Source organism: Equus caballus, chromosome 25 (genome assembly GCF_041296265.1).
Source record: "Equus caballus isolate H_3958 breed thoroughbred chromosome 25, TB-T2T, whole genome shotgun sequence".
Lineage (NCBI taxonomy): Eukaryota > Metazoa > Chordata > Mammalia > Perissodactyla > Equidae > Equus > Equus caballus.
In genome coordinates, this window is record NC_091708.1 from 37,096,131 (window position 1) to 37,122,559 (window position 26,429).

Consider the following 26,429-nt stretch of genomic DNA (forward strand, 5'->3'; position numbering starts at 1 on the left):
TACGCCATTGTTTCATTTTAAAAAACTAAACCCTGAAAAGATTGAAAAAAAGCAGGAAAAAAATACGTACAATCCTGGTGTTTTTCTAACGCAATTTCAAGCTTCTCTTTTATCTTCTGCAAGTTTCGGACCTGTTCAGCATAGTCTTGGGTGAGGAGGGTGACGCACATACCAGGAATGGACAAACATCAGGAAAGGAAGTTAATTCAACAAAAAAATGAGTGAAAATGATGACGATTTTCTCAACCTGAAAACCATTCCTGTTAAGGAAAGCTAGGCAGACAGCCTCCCATTAACAATGAACAACACAGGCAAACAAGTATAGTACAAACCAACCACAGTGTACATGGTGAATACAAACAGGCAGGTTTGTTTAGCCTTCATAGAGAACAATTCGACCCGGTCTGACCATCAGCAATGTCCTGCTATGAAAACCAGTACTACCTCAGGACTTAATTTCAAATCTCAGTTCTCACGTCCCCTTCCAGTCTCAGCAGTAGGAGAGATCAGAGGGAGCTCACTCAACAGCTCACTTACAGTCCATTCACCTGAGTAACAGTGGATAGGGCAATAGCAAACACCTTACCACAGCATCGCCTTTACCAGGAAAGTACTTCATTCTCTAGAACAGTCAGCTTCCTTTCTACATAAGAACTGAGCTGCCTATGCCATATTAAAAGTGAAAGTCAGAATTAATTACCTAGGTGGCCAAAGAAGATAGTATGGTATAGCGGAAAAGGAGACAGGCTTTAGTTCAAATCCCAACTCTGTCACTTTTTAGCTGGGAGACATTACGCAAATTCTTGATCCTAAGTATTAGTTTCTTCATTTATCAAATGATGACTAACGGTACCTACTTCAAAGGATGCACTAGATAAACTGTGTTTTATACGCCGTAATTAGTTAATGAGCTGGGTGTTTTATGTGCCTTAAGCAAATGGCACAGAGAGCTCGAGAAAGGTAGCTGCCATTGTCGTTGTTCACCCTGAGCCTGCAGCAACACTCAGGACAGAAGTAGGATCAGTAAACGTCAGTTCTCCTCCCTGTCCCTTCTCTAAATCAAGCCCAAACTACCCTTCCTTCTGTATTAGTGAAGCTATATATTATTTTATAGTTTTCTCCTCAATATTAAAGAAACACAAAAAGTTATTTCACCTCTGTTAATGAGACTATTTACAGGTAGGGGTAGCGGGATAGTAACAACAGAGTTTAAAGTAGACTTCAGTTAAGAGTATGGACTCGAGCATCAAGCAAATCTGGGTTTGGATCCCAGCTCTACCACCTACTACTTGTGTGACCTTAACCTCGCTATAAATGAGGCTCTAGTGAGGAGAGAATGAATAATGGACTAACAGGTCGCTGTGACCTACACTATGGACCTTTGGTAACTACACGAACACAAAAATTTCACATACAATTTGGTGAATTTTTTAGTTTACTGCTTTTACTCCAATAAAATGGGCATAAAGCCAAGGGACAAAAAGAAACATAGAAGTCATTGACCACTTCACAAGATGAAGCTTTCAAAATGTATCCACCGGCAGACACCAAAATAAGCACTCACAACTCTGTGGCAAACATGCCCTGCTCAGGCAAAGGACATAACGGGAGGTGTGTGAATTATAACTGCACACCAAAGACATAATGAGCCTTACAGCTTTTATACAGGTTTTGAGCTGGAAATATCACTGAAAAGTGGCCCAAAGACCCAGAATGATACTTACACAGGTGATATGTAGCTGGAGCAAGTGGCAATGTAGCACCAAACCCTCTCTGGTGCTGAAGAATCCAACATCTATGGGCCACTCCCTGTAAATACTGTCCCCTACCCCTCTTGGCCTGAAAGCAAGCTATGATAACGGGTGAAAGATGGTCAGATCTATTCTACATATACTTTTAATACCTTTCATATCCATGACTAGAAACCTCAGGAGCAGAAAAACATATGTATTTTTTTTTAACTTTAAAACTCAGTTTCGAATTTACACTATTGAGTACACTAACAAAAGAGGCGAACAAAGGGGATACAGATTGCTCCTTTTTGACTAAGAAGATCAAACGATGTCAAAACAACTATAAGGTTACGCTACATGGCTGTGTTATAGGGAGAGAGGGTCAGGCAAGGCGAGTTTCCTCTGTGTCCCTTTATGAGTTCTTGGACATACCAGAAAGTCTGGCCTCTAATTTCCGTATCTGTTCGTTCCTCCTCAAAAGCTGGGACGAAAGGTCTTCTCTGGAGCTGCTTCCATCGGAGGCCTGTTGAGACAGACACCAAGAGAGGTCACAGTCATCCATGGGTTTTCAGCAACGAGGCCCACTACTGAGCCAGAAAGTGACAATGCTATTTTAGGTTTGGTTACACTTTAATTAACTGTGATCATTGAAAAGCTTCTTAACGTACCTGGGCCCTAGTTCTCTACCTGTAAAGCAGAAGCATCACTATCTCCATCTATAATGTAAAAGAGATAGAAGATGCTAAACAGATAAACTATGTGTGTGTGTATACACACTATTGGAATAAACGGTGGTAAACAAATCCATTATGATTGTATTACACCAAGTACATAATACAGAAAATAAACCTTCAGTGATAAAAAAGGAAATCACTTTATTTTTCCAAAGGTAAAGTCCAAGGATAAGGGGGGAAGGTTTATAGCAAGGAATCAAAGGCTGGTCTGTGATGAAGAATCTATCACTGACATTGACAGTCTCAGTATCTTCATCTATAAACAAAAGGATGCCCATCTAAAGCTCTAAAATGCATCAAAGACTTCAGCAGATAATACACATTCAATAAATCAACATATTAATGAGATATCAATTTTCCCCAACAATATAGAATATTTTAAAACACATGGGTACTACTATTACTTTGGGCACTGCTTACTAGTGCTAAGAAATAATGCTTTATTTTTTTAAGGTTTTTTTTTTTTTTTGGTGAAGAAGATTGGCCCTGAGCTGACATTTGTTGCCAATCTTTCTCTCTTTTTTTTTTCCCTCCCCAAAGCCCCAGTACATAGTTATATATCCTAGTGATAGGTCTTTCTAGTTCTTTTATGTGGGACACTGCCACAGCATGGCTTTATGAGCGACGTGTACATCCACACCCAGGATCTGAATCAGCAAACCCTGGGCTGCTGAAGTGGAGTGCATGAACTTAACCACTTGGCCATGGGGCCGGCCCCAATAACTCACTTTGTCTTTGTTCTTTCAACTATAACATTTTTAAAAATACAGAAGAGTAGGGAGAACGGTTTAAGGAACATTCTCCATCTACTTTAACAATTGCTGACGTCTTCCCATATTTGCTTCATCAATTTTTATTTTACTAAAGTACTTCAAACAACAGACATCATGACATTTCATCCTAGATACTTTGATAAACATTTCTAAAATATAAGGACATTTTCCTTTATAACCACAATGCCATTATCAAACCTAACAAAATTAAAAATATTATCTAATATCCAGTCTTTAGTCATGTTTCCCCATTTCATTCCCCAAATGTTTTCAAAGGTGGTTAACAATTCACTCTAAATACTCATTCACCCATCCAGCCACCCGCCCAATCCAGCATTTATGGAGACTCAGGAGAATGCATAGTTAAGAGGGAGTCTCTGGAGGCGGAAGGGCTGGGTTAAAGTCCCATCCTCACCAGTTATAAACTCTAAGAACTTGGGCCAATCAGCCACCTTCTCTGTACACTGGTTTCCCCATACGTAAACTGTGACAACAAACATGATCGATGTCACAGAGCTGCGGTGAGGACTAAATAAATCAATACTGGCCAAGTCCCTAAGACAGAGCCTGGCACATAATTAGTTTTAATACAACTTGTCTATTATTAGCAGGAGTTATGACTATTACTGTCAGTGAGACATCCTATTCTCAGCATTGTGCTAAGCACTGGGAATAGTGGTGATACAAAGTTCCTACCTAAAACAGCAGCAGCTGCAGCAACTGCTAGTTATGAAATGCTTGTTAAGAGCCAAGAACTATGCTAAGTGTTTTATATACTATGCGGAAAAGAGTCAACATTACAGGCCTGAGACTGCTATCCTTGGGAAGTCCTGCTAGTAAGGTTAGTCCCAGGCTGGCCTATGGAAACTTAGATTTTGCAAGGGTTCCCACCATTTCTGATAAGAATGACTCATAGTACCTACACTGTTTTGCTTCTGGGAGTCTGGAATTTTGGAAATGCCAGGCAGAGGGTGCCTACGTGATGAGCCTCCAGTAAGATCCCTGGCACTGCGTCTCTAATGAGCTTCCCTGGTAGACGTCTCACATGTGTTGTCACAATGCACTGCTGGGGGAATTATGTGTGTCCTCTGTAACTCCGCTAGGAGAGGACTCTTGGAAGCTTGTGCCTGGTTTCCTCCAGGCTTTACCCCCCACGCCTTTTCCCTTTTCTGGTTATGCCTGGTATCCTTTCCCTGTAATAAATGACAACAGTGAGTAAAACTATGCTGAGTCCTGTGAGTCCTCCTAGTGAATATTCAAACCTAAGGGTGAACCTTGGGGACCCCCAACACACATTCTTTAATAAAGACATGTACAGTTCCTATGCCCATTTTACAGATGTGGAAACTAAGGCATAGAAAAGTGAAGGAATTTGCCAAAAGTCACACAATAACGATGAAGTAGGGAATCAAATCCAGGTCCAAATCTACAAGCTGACCTGAGTTTCATGAAGCTCTTAGTTTAGTGGGAGAGACACACCAGCAAATCATCAACACCAATGCAGTGTAACAGGTGCTGATACAGAGGTAAGTAGGAGACTAGGGACCAAACTCAGCCAGGAGGGATGACGGGTAGAGAGGGTGAGAGGGGCAGGTTGGGTCAAGGGGGCTTCCTGGAAGTAACATGTGAGCTGAATCTTTAAGGACGCACAAAAGTCTGTGAGAGGAATGCAAGCGTGAAAGGAGGAGACAGGAGACACTCCAGAGAGGAACCAGCACATGCAAACATTTGTAGGCATGAAGGAATGTTGTCCATTCCAGGAAGTGCAATAAGTTCAACAGAGCTGGAGCACAAGGTGTAGGAAAGGAGTATGAGATGAGGCTGGATAGGTAAACGGGGACAAGACACAGAGTTTACCATTATACTATAATAACGAGTTTGCACTTCATCCTGAAGATGAGAGGGAGGCCATTGAGCAATTTTAAGCATTGGAGAGACATGAACAGATCCGTTCTGGGGAGTTATTGGAGGCAGGGCACCCAGAGAGGCTACCACAGTTGTCCAAGAAAGAGAGACAGTCTGACATAAAATGGAAGTAAATGTACTACTAGTAAGTAGAGTGGAGAGCGAAAGTCTGAGACATTTAGGAGATGGAAGCCGAAAAACTTGCTGGCTGATTGCACATCAGGAAGGGAAGGAGGGAAGAGTCTAAAACTCCAGGGCTCCTTGGTGGTGACTTGAGGGATGAAGGTGCACAGGTGGAAATGGAGTTAATGAACTCAGTTTTGTTCGTTTCAGAATTTGAGATACCAGAGGAAAGGCATCTGGTTAGAGAAATACATGCAGTGGGATATAAGGGCCTGGAGATAGGGAGTGAGGATCAGAATACATATATAGCAGGTTCAAAGAGATTATCTTACAAGTCTCAAAGCAAAACATTTCCTGAATTCAGGCCAATCTATCTGGAACACACTGGAGATGAGAGACTTCATTTAGCAAGTCAGCATGAAGGGAAAGCAGGTACTTCTGCCGAGAACTCAGCATTAAAGCTACATCCTTCAGCCTGGTGATCAAATGCGCATTTCTATTTCCTGTTAAATATAGGAGTCAATGATAATTTAGATCTCGTAATCTTATTGTTCGACCCCCATAACCTAATAGCTTCTGCCAGGTAATCTGACCTGGGACAGGAAGCATAAGAAAGGAGAAGGAAGACTCATCTGACCATGGAAACAATTCAAGTGTCTGTCACCAGGAGAAGACAGAGATAAATTGTGGCCTTTTCAGATGCTGGAATCTCATACAGCAGTAAAAATAAATGAACCACAGCTTCATGTAACAAAGATGCATTCTAGAAACATGTTGATTAAAAAATAAAAAACAGTAAGCCCAAGAAGACTATAGTGTACTATTTTTATGAAGTTCAAAAATAAGCAACATTAAACAATAAATTGTTTATGAGTAGATACATATTTGGTAGGATATACTAAAAAGCAAGGGAATGATAAACAAAATTTAGGACAGTGGTGATCTGGAAGGGAGGGAGGGACGGGAATTGGGGAGAAGCATACAGGTGACTTCAACAATATCAATAACATTCTAGTTTTTTGATAGGTGACAAATTAAGTATTCATTTTGTTTTTATGCTTTACACTTTAAGTTCACATAACATACATTCTTGTACATATATAAAGTATTATAAATCATTTTTAAAAAGTTATCTGACGTTAAAAGGACCCTGTCATCCACCAAAGACACACTTTTAGTCCTATGTGTGACATTTACCTAACAAGGCAGCATCCTCATCTTTTGAAATCTTTTCCACTACAAAGGTACTGTACAAATAAGGGACACACTGCAGTCACCAGTGCCATCTTTTCATCAACTTTCCCAATAAAATAGTTCACTCTGGCTAACTCCACACAACTCACAGACCTTGTTAAGCAACAGTGACTTAAAGTATATTTGTCTGCAGAGACAACGGGCTGAGGCATTTTGAGAAATGAAATGTAAAAGAAGAGGCACAAGGTATATAGATGGAAAAAGAGGACAAGAGGACAATGCAGAGAATATGGAAAGAGACTTGCAGAAAAATAAAGAAAAAAAACAGAGGAGCACTTCAGAGTAACAATCATCATATATAAACTACAAATAATCTTGCAATTTTAAAAGAATGCTTATCGGAAGGATTCCTTGAAATATTATTTTTGAAATGTACTGAGACTGTACCAAATATTAAAAACTTTAGAAGATACTTACAAAGTCATCTCCTGAGTCAGCTCCCATGGAGGCAACCGATTCCTTGCTCACCGACCGTGGGATCCTAGTAGCACCTCCTGGCCTCTGGGAGACAGCAGTCTCTTCTGCAATTTTCTTCTTTAGTTTTGCAAACATTTTTGCTGCGTGGCTATTCTTCACGGATGACCAACTCTTAAACCACCACAGCACGTCTTATGCCAGCAAGCAGGAATTGAGAGACAGGTGCCTAAAAAGTTCCAGACATCCAAGCAAGCTGCATTTCCACTTTAATGTGGGCCAAGGGCTTACGGCAACACGGTATCTATAAATCAGGTGAAAGAGAGCTCTAAGTCAAACACCGGAGAGATTTCACATCTGAGTTGCTATGTTAAGCTTCGGGTTTCAAAATTAAGTTTCATAATTTTACATGTACACTCAATAGGACACAACTACTAAACATTTCAAAAGCACTCAGGTGCTTCATATGCACACGCAGAAGAGGAAATCCGACCTTGAGAAGGTGAAAGAACCCGCCAAAGATTGTGTGGCGAAGTGGCAGGACTGGTATTTGAACACAGGACTCTGACTCACAAGTCCCTATTTTTTTTTATTACATCAAGGTGGCTATGGCATATAACTTCCCAGGGCAAACATTAACATCACCTAACACTTCTGAATCCTTCCCTCAATAATACTAAGTTTAACTACAAGTTAGTCTTTTTTTTTTTTAAATGAAGATAAAAACATGTAACTCAATACGGGGAAAAGGTGTGATGTTCTAACATTCCAAGACCGTTTGCAATCAGCTGTTCATTGGAGAAAGCTGATAACCTAGAAAAAAACAGGCAAGACGGACAACTATATTATATAAGCTAATAGCCTCAAACATTTCCTGGAAACGCTGTGTGGTTCTCTTTAAGGGTGATTAAAATGACCTCAAATCAGCTTCTTTTGTTTAGAATGTTTTAAATGATATTCAACACGAGATTCAAACGTCTTTTCTTCCCAATGGTGTATGAAACACTAATATTCTGGTTCCAACCTTAACTTTTCATGTTTTGTGGAGGATATCTAAGCATCTGCTCTAAGATCTACAAATGACGGCTCACCGCTTCAGATCACCCATGTAAGTCTGCACAATTCTTCAAAAACTTTACTGTAAACCACCTACTCACCTGGCTTATCTACTAGATTTAAAACAGCTTGGAGATCAAAGCATTCTGTCCTGCATGAAGACAAAGATAAAATGCATCGGATATTTCCTTTCAACTGTAAGGCCAAAATGTTGCAGTGTCGCGGGGCGGGAGGAGGGGGTGGAAGAGGAAGGGCGGAGGATTAAGGGAGGAGGTAAGAAAACCTGTCACTGCCACAATCCTCAGTGGGCTACCTTCCCTCACCCTGATCTCCTTTGCATTTGTGATCTGCCTAAGAGCTGCAGTTACAGACACAAAAATTAGAATCTCTCATTGCAGTAGGCGCCCACACTCACTTTGACTTGGGAGCCCTGGGCAAAACAACTTGAACAAGATTAAGGTTCCCCAGGGCCAGCATTTATTTCTCAGTTGATTCTGACAGTCACACATTGTTTGTTCACCCGGCCAGACCCTGGGCTGTCTAGTCACAGAGCCTTGACTCGCACTAAGAAAGTTGCTGAGAGAAAGGATGGCTGGGTCGGGTAAAAGACAGCTGCCTGACGCCCAGGGAGGCAGGCAAGTACCTGCCACGGCAGTCTGGACCCCACTCAGGCTCCTTCCAGACCTGCCCGTGCTTGGACCGTCAAAGGAGGGAAAGATCCAACGTCTCTCCCATTTGACAGCAGGGAAACTGAGACCCAGACAAGAGGAGGGACTTGTCCAAGGTCGCGCAGGGGGGAATCCCGGAACCCAGGGCTCCAGACTCCCAGGCCGGCAGCCCGCCTCCGTCCCCACCCCAGCCCTTTCAGCTCCCGGGACCGCCCCCGGCCTTAGGTCTTGGGCAACCCCGTCCTGGCCGCTTTCGGGGCAGACCGAGGCCACCGGAAGGATGAGGGGCCTGCCCGCGTCTCCGGCCCCCACCCGCGCACCTGCCGCTCTCTGGGCAGCCGGCAGAGCCCCGCCTCCGGGGCCTCTCGTGAGTGCCGGCCCGCGTCACCAGCCCCCACGGCCGGCCGAGAGCGGAGCAGCGACCCGGAACCGCACTTGCACCAGCGCGCCGGAAGTGGCTGCGCGCGGAGCACGTCCGCCGCGCGCATGCGCCCGCTTGCGGTTCCTGCGGCCGGCGGCGCGAGCCTCGGGGTGGCGGTTGGGCCGCGACGGCTGCGGGGCGCGAGCGCCGACGGGGCGCTCACCTAGGCCGGCTTGCCACGTCAGCGAACGGCCCGACCCGCGAAGGATGACTGGGTGGCTGAAGCCTTTCTAGCTTCCTCTTGTCTTTAAGGAGGCGGTGCGGAGCTGGGGAAGTGGGAGGAGCCTCATGGCAAAAGGGGAAGAGCCCAGTAGGTGCCGTGGGGCCCTCGTGTGCCGCGTGGATAGAAACCCCGGGCCGCGGTTGCGCTGTGCCCGCCGGGAGCTTCCATTCTCCCCGCATCCCCGTCCCGCTGCATCCTGCACAGCCGCCTCGTCACTGTGTAGCAGGCGATCACTGCACGTCCCTGCCTCCCTCCTCACATGGAAGTCTGTGGCTCCCGGAACTAGTCCTGGGACTTCGCGCCTCGTGACTAGTGGTTTAATGCTTGTGCCCACGACCTCATATAGGTTCTACGTTTTATATCGCAACCCAGGACACACATAACGTCCCACTGAAAGAAAAGTTTCCAGAATCATAGCCTGATTATATAGTGCACTCCCGATATGTGGCATTTCTTTTAAAAACTCTGGCGGCAGCCCACCACATTCATTTCACTATCCACGAGTGGTCCTTCAAGTTTTGACATATGAAAAAAGTCCAGAGGGGAAAAACCGCCTCGTTTAAAGCTACAGCGCAAATTAGTAGCCTACGTCGGGCGTCCGGACTCCTCAGTGCCAACCAAACCAGACGGTCCACACTGAAATTGCTCTTCTTGCCCCAGCCCCAATGCCAGCCTTCACCCTCCTCTGAAACAATGCCTCCCTCCGCGTGTCCCAGTTCTGACCACCGGGGGCAGGGCAGGGAAACACCAAGACCAGGAGCCAGAAGAAATTCACAAACTAGAAGGATAAGCATCGAACCCACAACCCAAAGACAGTGTCTGGGGTTTTATCTGAAAGATACAAACCCTAACAGTTTAGCACTTACGTTGTCAGCAATTCGGAAGAAGTACCAAAAACTTTAAGCAAATAATGTTTATTTTTATATTGATGATACACTTAATATATACGTAGATTCAAGATACAAAATTCATTTACAAGAGTTCACACCTGATGAATGTAGTCACATTCCTAGAGAACATTTATCAATGCAAAAATGTCTTCCATACATTGACAACAAAAATCAAATATTCTGTAACCTTGTTATTCAATAAACATCAAAACAACATTTAACTTTCCAGCCTCTAGTATCTAAGTGCCCTCAAGGTGGCAGGCACCATGTAACAGAAGAAAACATTGGAAAGACAAGGGCCTACTGAGTCTCTCTGCAGAATCACAGTGTTTACTCTGAAATTTTTAGTGAAGTAGTTAGTGAAAAGGCTTGCTATCCTTTATGACAAATCACATATCATACAAGAGTCAAAAGTGATGAACTCAAGAAAATAAAATGATTCAATAACTTCTCAATTTCTAAAATCTATGAAATATTAACCATAACAGACAAAGCAGTAAAAGGCTGCTGACAAGGAAGAAAACGGGAAAACACCCTTAAAAGTATGTATGGCTTAAGCAATTTAGAAACACAACAGACAAGACTTTTACAATACCACGAAAGTTCAAGTCAAATGATGTTGACAATATAAGTTTCCCCCTTAGTCACTGGTAGTAAATAGCCCCTTCAAAATTTATTCTACTGATAACACATATAAAACTAATGAATCCAAATGTTTTGCTGTCTCACAGAGCTGAGTTGATGGATTTTGTTCTAAAGTATTAACCCACAACACCCAAAATTTAATACAAATGAGCAACAAGACTATGTCTCAAGGATTACAGTGATTTGTGAATAGCTAGATAGGCAACCAATTAGCTTCATATTTGCACGACAGATTAGCAGCACTTGGATAAGAACTGTTACATGAAAATTATTGTGCTTCAATCTCTTGAGGAGAGCTAATAAATATAACTCTATAATCCCTATAGTGTTACAATTCTATAACATTTCAGTTACAGACGAGCACAATTTTTTAAGTATTTCACACCACAAGAAAATCAAGTAATTATATTCTCCAAATGTAATTTCTGCTATGATTGAAACAAGTGCATTTCTGCCTAATATCCATAATATAGACAATAGGTTCACCATTATTTTCAGGGAAAAAGATCAAACATAACTTATTTTAACTCTTATTTGATTATCTTAACCTTTAGTGATGATGTGAATAAAGAAAAAGGATATTCAACCTTACAGTGGAAATTGCTGAGAGAAAATAATAACGTGGCCTGAAATAACAATAATCTTTAGAGCAAAGTATAAAATTATTTATAACTGCTTATCTGATTCCATGATTAATGAAATTACTATTTGTACTGGTGCTACACAATGAAGATAACCTATTTATCTACTTGTAAACTCTACTATGAAAATGTTAGGACGTTGTATCTGCCTTTCCTATTATCTAAGACCTTTCTACCTCAACTGGGAGAAGCCTCCAAAATAGAAGACTCTGATTGTTGAACAGCAAGGTTTATTAAAAACAAAAAACGGTTGGAGAACTAGCCATATGGTCTATGTGGCAAAAGGAATGTACCCAGATAACTATAAAAAGCCATGAACACAAAGCCCTAAAATATTTTGCTGAACCGTTAAAAGTTCTTTCTGATAAGATAAAGAAATTAGTTAAAAACAAACAAACAAACAACTAATTCTTCAGGAAACAGTAATAAAAATTCTTATTGCCCTAAAACATTTTAAGCAGTTTTTCCTGTAGATTTTTAGTACATCACAACATATATTTATAACTTATTAAAAAAATCAGTAACATGCAAAGAAGGGTAGGAATAAGATTTTTAAAAATACAGTGGTTATTTCTCTATGGTTTGGAAGTATTTATTTGGGGATTATCATATATGATCATTTCACATTTTATAGACTGTACAGATTTGACATTTGAGAAAACTTCCGGGTGAAATTGTAATGTTTACAAATCTTAATTTTCAATCATGGACAAGTGGACATTCACAACAGCTTTAAAAGAGAAAAGAATATTAGTGATAGAAGATAAAATTTTAAATATTGTTTACTGCAGATCTAGAAAGGCTAGCTATAATTCCCTATCTCATTCTGAAAGTGATATAATCACTTGGTCCATTAACTTTCATTCCATAAGCCCATCAGAAAAGGAAAAATCTGAACCCTGAAATTACCAATGTCTCAATAAACAATACTACACCTCAAAAGATGATTGTCTTAGGAGATAGCCTGGAATTGTCCACCAAAATAGGAAAATATTTCCAACGTATAGTCCGTTCTATGACCAAATTCAGGCTTTATGATTAAATGAAGCTGGAGTGCAGAATTAATATAATTTACTTCAAACTATTAAAAATTCTGCATCTACTGTTCAAATATGTTTTAAAAAATCATAGTGCTTAGCGAAGTTTGATAACTAATTTAAAATATAACTTTAAAAAAAAAAAAACCACAGAAGAAATTAACAAAATATTTTAAAATTAAGAAATGGTACTTCAATAAATGATTAAGTAACAATGTTATGCAGAAATGGAATTCTTCTCAAAAGCCAATATTAAACCAAACTAAGAAGTGAAAAATACCAATTTTAGCATAAGAAAACATTTCATATCTACAGAATTCCAAAGGAAATATTTCTATGGTACCAACAAATTAATTATACTTAATTTAATAGATTTATCTTTACCCAATTAAGGGCATGTCCCCCTACATCATCCTGACACCCTTCCCCCTTCAGTAGGTGACTGATTCCATTCACACATCAATTATTATTCCTTAAACACAAGGCATGCTTAATATGTCTCGGTGTTACAAAAACTCAGTGAAGCTGGGACACAGTGTAATATTATGTTTTGATCATCTAGGGACACAGTGTAATATTATGTTTTGATCATCTAGGGACACAGTGTAATATTATGTTTTGATCATCTAGGGACACAGTGTAATATTATGTTTTGATCATCTAGGGACACAGTGTAATATTATGTTTTGATCATCTAGATTGAGGAAGATGAACTGCCTTTAAAAAAAATTTTTTTTTTTCAGGTAAAGTGGCAGAGTATCCAGGAAAGAACCAGAGGTATAGCACGAATAAGTATCGAGTATCAATGTCTAAGAGGACAGGAGAATGGGGCGAAAGGGCTTGGTTTTCTAAGCAATTCTTATCTTGTTTAACTGCAAAGTAACTGGCTTTACAACTGTTAGAGGTCAGACTCACAATGTCAATCTCATCTACTGCACTTTTTATTGCTGCTAAGCTCCTCGAATCAATGTCCACATTAAGCCTGAGTCAGTTCCACGAATTCCAAACAGCACAACATCTGCTCTGCTACTCTCCCATTGCAATAAATGGTTTGGTTACTAAAACAACAGAACATCAGACACCATGGACACTTTCACTGATTTTTCAGAAACGGTACATTACCAAATTTAATATTTAAGAAAAAGGCTATTATAACTTTATTTTAAACTTAGTGTAATTGAAGTGTTATGAATACTTTGCTGTTTTCTTAAAAATACAGTGAAGAGGCAAATGTAACATTTTTGGGGTAGTAAAATTGACTCCTAACTAACTTCTCTTTAAGATAATTTACTGTCGGATCACATAGATTTACTCTTCTGAAGAATAATGGGGTAAACAGTTGCTCTGCAGTTATATTTTATCATGCAAAAATAACCTCTACTTAATTTCTGCAGTGAATGTATTCAAATGCATATCAAACATCTCCTACACTCTTCCATGCAAATAAACATGCCCAGTAAAGACAGGAGTAACTCAACATTGATACTCTGATATTTCATAGGTTCACAAGTTGGCACTGCATATACTTACTATCCTTTTATCCTCCCCCACCGTCATCTTTGGTAGAGGTTTGATGGCCCAGATTTTATAGCACACCATGCACCTAATATTAAGAATCCTATTTCATGTGTGAATATATCATCAATTTGCAGAACAAAAGTGGTCTCACAGAGACAAATAAATACAACGGGAGGCATTTTATTCACTGGAAGCATATTCTCAGATGAGCATACTCATCTTCGATATGCAACACCAATAAGAAAAATCAATAGTCGGAAATGCCAACACAGGACTAAATTAATCACAGCTGCTGCAAATATACAGATTAACAACCTCCTGTCCCACATTAAATTCCACCCCACCTAGGTAAAGCCTTTCCCTAGCTAATGCCCCTTTTTCTGCCTCACAGAGACAGACATAAAATGAGACACATCAGTAAAAAAAAAAAAAAAAAAATTGTCCCAAAATTAAAATTCAGTATTAGGTATTGAAATTGCAACTAGGAACATATTTCCCAATTTAAAGGACATTTTCCTATCTATTTTGAAATGTGATCAAAGTAGTTTTTTCCACAGTCCCTTGATTCTCAATATAACTACTACTCAGTAATAATACTTAACAAGAGGTCAAGAAAATAAAGGACTAATATAGCTTAAGAACCTGCTGGTGTCTCAGTTTCACATACTTAGGTTTTTCAGGTTTATATCACTAATTTATCCTCAGTTTAAATGAAAATTGGCAGATGATTTTAAAGCTAAGAATATCCAGCTTTCTGTTAAGATCTTCATAGCCTAATTTCAACTCCAAAGTAGCCCATTTTACCCAAACACAAGCCCCTCAAAATAGAGGCTTATGAATGAGATACAGTCACAACCTAATTAACAGCAGCATGAACAATGCCACTATGATGTCCTCACAGAACTTAAATAAATTCAGCCCACAATGGGTATGGGTATATAATATACACATACTGTATCACTGCATACCAGTATATTTACAAATATGTACATATATACAAAAAGTATACACAGAGATTGCATTGAGCATCACAAAATATACACATGCCATTACAAATAAAATAAAGATTTCAAATAAATAAGGTCAACAAAAGAGCCCTCAACGTAAATACCCTTTATATTCTCCAAACACACACACAGGAACATATACACCCAAAATATCACCAGGAGATTCATACCATTCGTATTCATATCAAATCTTTTTACTCACTTAGGGTGGGGAGGTGGTTCTGAATCACTGGCAGTAGCCAAGTTTGCAGACCTTGGTACCTCACTCTATTTCCAGTCCAGAATGTTCTCTGTATATCCGGCTGATTACAAGTCTCCGTGGATAACTAAGCACAAGATTTTTCAACTGAGTCCAAACCCCTTCTAAGAGACAGAAAGTTACTAAGTCACAAAGGTCAGAGATTGAACTTAAAGAATGCTAAAGAAAGCTCCATAGTGATATATAAATCAGCCTTGTAGCTTTTTTCCTTCACCTCAATGAAACTCAGTTCCATTGTCACCTAGTATGTTTCAGGGAATTCTAGCACAAGAAGAAAACAAAGGGCAGTAGCCACAAGTGAGGAAAAAATAAAACCCAGACTCTGTATCAGGAAAATTTCAGTCCTGACTAGACTGCATTTGGCTTTTATAATCTCAAAACATTTCAACTTGGTAAAAATAGAAAGGGTACAATAAATTCTATGTGCTTTGACGGGTTTTGAGAGCACCACTTCCTAGGAGGAAAACACACACACACACACACACACACACACAACGAAGAATATATCCTGGCTAAAACCAAAGATAAAATGTCTCGCTTGTGGATTTTTTTATAATTAATAAAGAAAAATTTGCTAGAGCTGACTTACTGGTTTCAATATTTGCTATATTAAAAAAATATCATAACCTTTGTGCCAAAATATAAATCTCTAATTCTTTCTTTTCTCATTCATTATAGAAAGCAGCCTGAGCTGCCAGAAAGACTGAGCTGAGATCAGGAGATGTGAGTTTTAGTTGTAGCTCTATCACTACAAAGAATCTGACAGCTTTTTGGGGTCTCAGCTTTCTCTTCTGTAAAATAGGGGTAGTTGCTTGACTAACTTTGGAAATACATGGATAAAGAAAGAGAAAATAATTCCATTGTGCTTAGTTTTGCTTTGTGTATGACCGACTTCTTGCAACCTTATACTTTCTGTTTTGTTTACAATGATTCTTCAGGGAGGTGAGAGACTGTGTATCAGAATCTCCAGGGGGAGTTTGTGCAATTTGAAAACAAACAAGTGCTCAATCCCATTGCTTTGCTTTGTTCTTAGTTCCAATATTTAAATTTCTATAAGTTCTAAAAATAAATAAATAAAGGGCTTAACATTTTTACATTTATAAAGGGGAGCGGTACCCACTGAAAAATGAGACTCTTTGCCACTGCCATCTTGAGCCCATTGGGTGATTGTCCTTTTACGTCTCTTCCTCCTTGACTAAAGTAATGCCTTAAAATGTAGAAGCTGGGTGATGGGTACAAGAGGGTTCATTAAACTCTGTGTATGTTTAAAACTTTCATAATAAAAAGTAGAAAAAAGAAAGAAAAGACAAAGAAATATGAAGTGTTTGCACAAAGGTGATCTTCTCAATAAGGCTTACCCTGATCACTCATATCAACATTGTTCTTTGCCCAAAAATAAACAAAAAATTTCCCTTACCATTCTCTCTATTTTCTTCATACTCCTTACAACTTTCTAACATAATGTACTTATTTATTACATTTACTGCCTTACTCCTCCCACTAGAATGTAATCTTCATGAAGACAAAGACCTTTCAGTTACTTTGTTTGCTTCCTCAATGCCCAGAACAAAATCTGGCGCATAGTTGTTGTTCAATAGAAGCTTTTTGGAGGCATGAGTGAAACAGTTTAGAATTTTCTAGCAGCTTTTCTCTCAAGATCATTTCAGTTCACTTCAGATTTTTAAGTACCAGTAAGGAATTACACTACTATTAGCTTAAGGAGCAATGTCATCACCTAAACCCTAATGGGATTTCTAAGACCCCTTGTTCTCAAACATGTTTCTAATCACAAAAGCTCTAATTTCTGCAGGAGATTCTCTCTCTGAACTAGTTTCTACAACTCAGTGGGACCCAGTATTTTCTTGGCCAAAAACTAGGTAAATATGATCTAGGAAGAAAATGTTAGATACACTTAAAATCAGGGAAACTAGATTTTCAGGTGGCAAGGGTGGGGAAATCACTTATCTTTCAGAACCAAGAGTTCAAATTACAGAACCATAGAATTGGTTAGGACCTCGGGCCAACACCTGCATTTTACAGAGGAGAGTGCTAAAAAGCAGAGACGTGAAGACACTAGTCAAAGGGCATAAAGCCAGTTACCAGGAAAGCCAGGATTAGAACTCAGGTCTCCTACTTCTCAGACCAGTGTTCTTTACGCTAAACAGGTGAGGACAAAGCTCAGGATGAGAAATATTATTTTACGCATCAGAGAACAGGAAAACATGTGCTGTTAGGAACACTACTGGCACAGAACTTCAGGGGTACTGAAAAAACGTCACACAATTAAGGATAGTCTATTGCTGTAGTCCAGTGACTTCTGTTACCAAAGGAAAGCTACAAAGTTTATTAAGGTATTGAAATGAAAGGAAAGCAGTCTTTATCTGATAATGAAAAACAACCCAGAGCAAAGAAAATCTCTCTCCAGGGTAACTTTTCCAAAGCTTTTTGAAATAATGTTTAAAAGAACAAACAAAAATAATTAAAAAAATGAAACACCACAAAGTCCCCCAAACCAAAGAATAACTTCAAGACTTCAGATGAAAAATCAGCAAATTGGAACAGGTAGATGAGTAACTTAGACCCAAATAATGCTCTGTGCCAGAAATGAAAACGAGGTGAAAAACTGTACAGTAAAATTTCCCCAGGGACACAGGAAAGAGGCACCAAAAGCAGTCACTTCATTTCCCCTGGGACTGCCAGAGGTAGAACGTGAGCCTGCACAGAAAACTAGCTAGAAGGGCTTTTGATTCATAGATTTCTGAATCTGAATGCTGTGGAGTCCAAAGAAGGAAAATAAACATCATAGCTAGTGCCTGTGAAATTATGAAGGGGAAGACAGGGAAGAAAAACACAAAAAACTTTACATTATACACTGAGTCCTACTTAAAATAATAAAAAACTTGTGCATGAATATAAAATATTAAATACAAGGAGTTTTAAAAAATCTTATTTCCCAACTGACAATGCAAAAGCAACTTCCATTTTAGGTTAAATAACAACTCAGTTACCTTCAACTAAAATTAATAACATCTCTGACCTTGAAGTCTCATAAATTTGAACTAGGTGAAAAGATTACAACCTCTGTACCGTACGCCACCGACTTCAATCTAGATAGTCTTTAAACTTGATCTCATGAATTAAGAGTTTAAATAGAATTCCTACTGGAAACACTGTATTATGAAACTGACAATCTGATGTTTTGACTTAAATATTTAAAAGTTGTTCTTTTTCATTTCTAGCATTCAAAGACTATAAAGAAAATAAAATATGCAAACATATCTCGCGATAACACAGGACTCACACATTCCAAACGGATATTTATCATCTCAAGACCCCAGTTAAAGATTTACTTTCAGATCAAATCACTTCTATACGGTTTCTGAAATTTTGACAGTATTTAAACAAATCAAATGAACTGTCAACAACTGTCTCGATTATGCTTCAAAGAATCACACGTTTCTACCTACTAACTTGGAATGAAAAGAAATATTATGGAAGGACTCTGTTCCTGATTTTTGGTAGTCCATGCTGGCTAGTTTCATCTTTGTGTACAATTACATATTTTCCAAATCCACACATTTAAGGTCCAAGTTGGATTTTCCTCATTATACAAAAATAAATGATTTACTCTTCTCAGGGTGAGAATAGTGACTACTGGAGTGCAGGATTAGATGTTGGAAGTAAGTATCCACACCTCAAAACCAAAAAATAAAAATTCCAAGATTAATCGAGTTTTTTAAAACACCTGAAAGATTGTATTTTAAAACAGTTACCCTAAAAGTTTGAACAATTTTTTCAGTTTGTTTTTAAAATGGTGGTCCTAAATTAAAAAATAAAAACTAAGTAACACCACTGTGTGTCTGTCATCCCATTAGAAAACTGCACCATTTAAAATCTGTGGCAAATGAAAACTTGTTTTGACAAGAGAATTTTTGTTTTAATAGTCATCTATGGTATTCTCCAGGAACACGTTTCGAACGTCCAGGATGGAGGCTAATTCCAAAATGTGCTTCTGGAGATGGGGGTTCTCCACAGTCTCGTCCCTTGGCAGTTGTGGATATGATTCTGGATAGTTTCTTGTTTCCTGGTAAGCAAAGAAGAGAAAAGTCACGTTTTATAGTTTAATGAAAAAAAATTATGCACACTAATAATATTACTGTTAACATTAACAGTATTAAGGAGTAACTTAATATGTATTTTTCTCCTTCGTATCGGTATGGTTCTTATTGGTAATATATTTGTTGAACATGTGAAATTGCTGACATTGACCATTTTAACCTTAAAAAATGACAATTTCATATGGTTCAACCTAATATATTAATTTAGTGACTTATTTCACAAATATTTACTGGGGCCTATCATTGCTGGGCATGATGCTATATTGTGGAAACCATATAATTCCTACTTGCAGGGGGAAAAATCCTAGCATATATAGAATTTAAACAAGTACTTGTTAAATGAATGAATAAACAGATGTTGCAGTGGAAATTAAAATGAGAGAAAAGACATGAGAAACACTGAAAAGGTCAAATTAACAGGCCCTGGCAATTAATTATAGGAGAGGGAGGCGTCAAAGATGACTGTAAGATTTCAGGAAAGGATGTCTCCAGCGAAGAGTTGGAAGCTACTGAGGGAAAAAGAGAAGTAAAGGAAGACATAATTTGGGGATAATATAAAGCTTCAGGTTTTAGGTATATTTTATTTGAGGTAATAGGGTAATACAAACAGAACTGCCCCTCAACCAGAATTTGAAAATTCAGGGCTGTATCTCAGAACATAGGTTTGAGCTGTATAGGTAAATACTGATATAATCTGCATGGGGATAAACATTAAAGCCATGAAAATAAATGAGATTTCTAAGAATATTAGTAAAGAGAGTGAAAAAAAGAATCCCTAAAAAAGGAGATGAAAGATCAGGGGGAAAAAGGGACAGAAAAGGAATAGTCAAAGAAAAAAAAATTGTAATCACATGGAAGCAAAAGAAGGAGACAACTTCAAGAACCAGGCAATTCTCATTCAGAAATTATTCTTCATTTGGTAATGTCTATAGACTATAATTTTGCCACACATTTAAACTTTCCTGAAGAAATAAGTTACTACTTTTCTATGCAGCTAACATGACAGCGCACATATATTCAAATGTCATTTCTCTCTCTCTTCTGCCTGTAGGCCTCACTCATTACACATTACAAAGACCAATTTTTTTTTTTTAATCGCTAAACACTATGAGAAACGACAACAATGAAATGTTCAAAAACTCGAGAAAGGGGCCTGCCTGGTAGTGCAGCGGTTAAGTTTGCATGTTCTGCTTTGGCAGCTGGGGGTTTGCCAGTTCAGGTCCTGGGTGCAGACATGGCACTGCTTGTCAAGCCATGCTGTGGCAGGCGTCCCACATATAAAGTAAAGGAAGATGGGCACGGATGTTAGCTCAGGGCCACTCTTCCTCAGCAAAAAGAGGAGGACTGTCAGCAGATGTTAGCTCAGGGCTAATCTTCCTCAAAAAACCCCCAAAAAACAAAAAAACAAGAACTACTGGGAGACTACTGTAAACTGAATAATTTTCTTCACTCACTGAGGGCCAGGAGATGTTTGAATTCTGACCAAATACCTCCTGGAGTGGACAATATTTGTTGAAACAGGAAACACACAAAAGAGAGCCCAGAAGAATCATGCCTCTCAGTATTACACCAAAATAAGCCTATATCTGTATGCTAGTGCTATTCTAAACCCACTCCTAAAAAGCTTAAAAACAGGCCATGAAAAGGTCAAAGAGATTCTCAAGTAATTTAACTTCCACCAGAACAGTCTAATATTCTTTAAAGACAACAAAACCCAGAATTCAACATCATAAAATTTACAAAGCCCACAGTCCAATAGAAAATTACTAGACATATAAAGAATTAGGAATATGAGACCTCTAACCTTTAGGAAAAACAATAAAAACAAACCTATAAATGATAGAGAATATATAGTATTAGCAGATAAAGACTTTAGCTATTACATATACATTCAAGAGCACAAAGGAAAACATAAATATAATGAGAAGAGAAATGGAAAATATTAAAAGGACCAAACAGAACTTCTAGAGAAGAGAAAAATGTAATCCCTGAAATGAAAAACTAGATGGATAGGATTAACAGCATATTAGACACTGCAGAAGAAAACATTATGAACTTGAAGACACAGCAATAGAAACTGAAACATGGAGAGAAAAAAAGACTTAAAAAAAAATGAAGAGCACATCAGTGACCTGTAGGGCAATATTAGTTGTCTAACATACATGTAACTGATGTCCCAGAAAGACAGAAAAGGAGGTGGGAAGAAAAAAAGTTTGAAGAAATAATGGCTGAAAAGATTCCAAAATATTTGCAAACTATAACCCATATACCCAAGATGCTCACTGAATCCCGAGTAGGAAAAAAAATAAGAAAGAAAACCCTACCAAGGTATATCAAAATCAAGTTATCGGAAGCCAACATAAAGAGAAAATCTTAAAAACAGCTAGAGGAAAATCAAAAGATACATTACATACCACAATAATTAGCAGAATAAGTACTCAGAAAGTCAGTAAGGATATAAAGAACTTGAACAACATTATAGACCAATGTGATCTAACAGACATTTATAAAACTCTTCATCCTACAGTAGCAGCAGATATATTCATTTCAAATGACCATAGAACATTTACCATGACAGACCACATTCTGGGTGATAAACAACGTCTCAATAAATTTAAAAGAACTCAAAGTATATTATCTGACCACAAAGGAATTAAATTAGAAATCAATAAGGAAAAGATATCTTGAAAAGTCCCAAATATTTAGATACTGTTAAACAACGTATTTTAAATAACTCATAATTCAAAAAAAAAAAAAAATCAGGGGCCACTGTGGTGGCACAAGTGGTTAAGTTCACACACTCCACTTGAGTGGCCTGGGGTTCGTGGGTTCGGATCCCAGGTGTGGACCTACACACCACTCATCAAGCCATGCCGCGGCGGTGTCCCACATATGAAATAGAAGAAGACTGGCACAGGTGTTAATCAGTGAAAATCTTCCTCAAGCAAAAAGAGGACGATTGGCAATAGATGTTAGCTCAGGGCCAATCTTCCTTGAAAAAAAAAATAAATCAGAGTGAAATAAAGAGTGTTTCAGATCAACAAGTAATGAGAGCATTAATCACAAGGTTTGCACTGTAAGAAATGAAAAAGGAAATTCTGTACTAAGAAAAATGATACCAGATGGAAAATTAAATCTATAGAAAGAAATAAAGAGTGCCAGCAATGGTAAAAATATAAGATATTCCTCTTCATTTAAAAATTTTTTTAAAAGATAATTGATTATTTAAGGTTAGATAACCACCAAGTATCAAACAGGACAGGGGAGGGAGGGAGGCAAAAGGGGTGATTAGGCACATGTTTATGGTGATAGACGGTAATTAGTCTTTGGGTGGTGAATATGATGTAATCTATACAGAAATCAAAATATAATAATGTACACCCCCTCCAAAAATAAAGTCAAAAATATGACAATAATAGTACAGAGAGTATAGGAGGGAGAAAATCAAAGTACACTGCTGTAAGATAATTATATTAAATGTGAAGTGGTATTAAAAAAGTAAAACAAGAGATATAGCATAAATAAACAGTGTTGTTAAAATTCTAAAACAAAACAAAACCTCAATTAATTTAAATGAAGGTGAAGGCAGGAGAGAAAGGAAAAACGTACAAACCAGAGGCAGGACAAATAGAAAACAAATAACGGCGTATTTAAATCAAACTATTTTAAAAATTACATTTAACATAAATGTAATTTAAAACTAAAAATGTCAAGTAAAAGGTAGAGATGGTCAAACTAGATTTAAAGCAGGACTTTAATGCTGTTGAATAGAAACGACTTTAAATATTAAGACAGACATAGGTTAAAAGTAAGAGGATGAAAAAAGATTTGCCATGAAAACACAAACCAGAAGACAACAGGCATGATTATACCAAGACTGAACAAAGTGGACTGCAGATCAAGGAATACTGTCATCCATAAAGACAGACGTTTCATAATGATGAACGGGCAATTTCAACAAGACATGACAACTCTAAGTATGTATGAACTCAGTAGCAGCTTCAAAATGCACAAAGTAAAAACAGAACTGAAATGAGAAACTAACCAATTCACAATTCTAACTCGAGGTTTGGCTACTCCTCTGTGAGGGATAGAACAAGCAAGAAGAAAGTCAGTAAGAAAATAGAAGACTTGGAGAACACTGTTTACAAACAAACAGTTCAACATCAAATTGAACAAGCTGACATGCATACATCACTCAATCTAATAATAGCAGAATACACATTCTTTTCCAGTGCAGCTAGAACCTTCACCAAGATAATTCATGTGCTGGGTCATAAAACAAGTCTCAACAAATTTAAAAGTACTGAAATCGTACAACTAAAGCAGCGCTTAAAAGCTAAGTACTTGTATTAGAAGAGAAAAAAGGTTTTAGATCTAAGCTTAAAAATACAGAAATTAAAAGAGCAAATTAAAATCAAAGTAATTAAAAAGAAGAAAAACGATAACATGAATGGAAATAAATAGAAAAGAGAGAAACAGTAAAAAATCGATGAAAGCAAAAACTGTTCATGTGGAAAGATCATTAAGATTAATAAACCTTTAGCTAGGCTGAAAAAGAAAAAAAGGAAACATAACCAATATAAGACACGAAATATCACTAGAGAGCCTATAGGAATTAAAAGGACAATGGAATATTGTGAATAATTTTTGGCAATAAATTGGACAAACGACTTGCAAGACACAAATGATCAAAACTAAGAAGAAATAGAAAACGTGAACAGCCTTTGAAACTGAATTCATAATTTAAAACCTTCCAAAAAAAAAAACTCCAGGTCCAGATGGCTTCACTGATGAATTCTGTCAACTGTTTAAGGAAGAAATAATACCAATTCTAAAGACATTCTCTAAGTAACAGAAGACAGTGAAACACATCCCAGCTCAATTTATGAGGTCAGCATTACCCTGCTAACAAAACCATACAAAGACATACAAGAAAAGAAAATTAAATACTATAATCATTCATAAAACCAGATGCAAAAATCCATAGTGAAACATTAGCAAATTGAATACAGTAATGCAAAAGGGTAATACATGACCACAAAATGTGTTTAACCCAGATATACAAGGTTGACTTACAATTAGAAAATCAAGCAATGCTATTCACCATGTTAACAGAATTAATATATATCAGATCAATTCATGCAGAAAAAACGTATTTCACAATCTTCCATACCCATTCCTAATAAAAACTCTCAGCAGATCAGGAACAGAAAACAAAAAGGCAAGCCACAAAATGTGATAAAATGTAGCTAATAAGCACATGAAAAGATGTCCAATATCATTATTCACCAGTGAAATGTAAACTGAAATTACGAGATATCACTATAAATCCACCAGAATGGTTAAAATTTAAAAGACTGACAACACCAAACGTTGGCAAGGATGTAGAGAAATGTTCATACGTTCTTGCTGGGAATATAAAATGATACAACAACTTTGAGAAAAAGTCTGGCAGTTTCTTATACAACTAAACACAAACCTACCCTATGACCAAGAAAATTCAAAACATAAACACAAGTCTGTGCAAAGACCTGTACAAGAACATTCATAGCCGCTTTATTTCTAATAGTCAAAAATTTAACACTGCCCAGCTAATCATCAAAAGGAGAAGGCCTAAACAAACTGTTATATTCAGACAATGAAATACTACTCAGGAACAAAAAGGAATGAGCTACTTAGACATGAAACAACACGGATGAATCTCAAGGACAATATGCTCAATTAAAGAAGATTTACACAAAAGAATCCACAGTGTATAATTCAAATTCCTGAATAAGTGAAACTAATGGAGAATGATAATAATAAAAAGAGCATTGTCTGTGGGTTATTAGGTAGTGGACTGACCGAAGAGGGGTGTGGAGAGAATTTTCTGAAATGATGCTTTGCTGTATACTTGCCTGGGGTTTGAGTTACACAGGTGTATGTATTTGCCAAAACTCATCTAATGGTACACATTAGTTTTGTTCATTTCACTGTATGTAAACTTTACATTAAAAAAAGAAGTCAGTAATTGATTGTTTATAAGCATGATGAAGTGTTGAGGGTAAAGTCTACTGATGTCCACAATTTATTTCAAAATGCATCCAAAAATGGGATGAATTGATGAACGGAAAGAAGGATGGATAAATGGACAAAGTGTGAGAAAGCAAACACACCAAAATGTTAACTGCAGAATCTAGATAGTGTGTATATGGGTACTCACTGTATAATTCTTTCACATTTTAAAATTATAATAATAAAAAGAAAAAAAATATTTTATTTTATTTTTTTTTTAAAGATTTTTAAATTTTTTTTCTTTTTCTCCCCAAAGCCCCCCAGTACCTAGTTGTATATTCTTCATTGTGGGTCCTTCTAGTTGTGGCATGTGGGACGCCGCCTCAGCGTGGCTTGATGAGCAGTGCCATGTCCGCGCCCAGGATTCGAACCAACGAAACACTGGGCCGCCTGCAGCGGAGCGCGAGAACTTAACCACTGGGCCACGGGGCCAGCCCCTACCTGAACATTTTTAAAAGTCTTTTGTAGCTCTTAGTTTTAAAATATTTTTTTTCGGGGCTGGCCCCGTGGCCGAATGGTTAAGTTCTCGCACTCCGCTGCAGGCGGCCCAGTGTTTCGTTGGTTCGAATCCTGGGCGCGGACATGGCACTGCTCATCAAGCCATGCTGAGGCGGCGTCCCACATGCCACAACTAGAAGGACCCACAACGAAGAATATACAACTAGGTACTGGGGGGCTTTGGGGAGAAAAAGAAAAAAATAAAATCTTTAAAAAAAAAAAAAGTTGAGGTATATTTGAAAAAGAACCCAATGTTACTTATAGAAGTAAAAAATACAATGGCTAAAATTGTTAAAACCTCAATGAACAGCGTTATGAACACATGAATATTCAGAAAGAAACCAACTACTTAAGAGCAAAACAGACAAAAGACTCAAGCACACTCTTCACAAGGAACACAATAACACATATGAAAAGCTGCTCAACCTCAACAGCAATGCTGGAAATGAAAATTA

The 26,429-nt window shown here is 38.0% G+C and overlaps 2 protein-coding genes across 14 annotated transcripts in view; both read right to left on the reverse strand.

The window, feature by feature from the left end:
• GOLGA1 (golgin A1) overlaps window positions 1–9,618 on the reverse strand; it is a 47,651-nt gene extending 38,033 nt beyond the window's left edge. For 3 of the 10 annotated variants that reach the window (XR_011432648.1, XM_023628853.2, XM_005605782.4), the window contains exons 1-5: window positions 8,981–9,330; window positions 8,094–8,143; window positions 6,940–7,240; window positions 2,166–2,256; window positions 71–145 (exon numbers count right to left, since the gene is read on the reverse strand). Coding sequence is in view for 9 of the 10 variants with exons in the window: in XM_023628853.2 (XP_023484621.1) it covers window positions 71–145; window positions 2,166–2,256; window positions 6,940–7,074 (301 nt within the window). In the remaining variant the exon portion in view is untranslated. Of the gene's footprint in view, window positions 1–70; window positions 146–2,165; window positions 2,257–6,939; window positions 7,241–8,093; window positions 8,144–8,635 lie in introns of all 10 variants that reach the window. The other 7 variants (XM_070251772.1, XM_005605783.4, XM_070251774.1 and 4 more) reach the window with 7 other exon arrangements.
• Window positions 9,619–10,202: 584 nt separating this feature from the next.
• Window positions 10,203–26,429, reverse strand: part of SCAI (suppressor of cancer cell invasion) — a 143,496-nt gene continuing 127,269 nt past the window's right edge. For 3 of the 4 annotated variants that reach the window (XM_023628855.2, XM_023628854.2, XM_023628857.2), the window contains one exon: window positions 10,203–19,385. In XM_023628855.2, the coding sequence (XP_023484623.1) occupies window positions 19,239–19,385 (147 nt within the window). In that variant the 3' untranslated portion in view covers window positions 10,203–19,238. The remainder of the gene's footprint in view (window positions 19,386–26,429) is intronic. The other variant, XR_011432649.1, reaches the window with a different exon arrangement.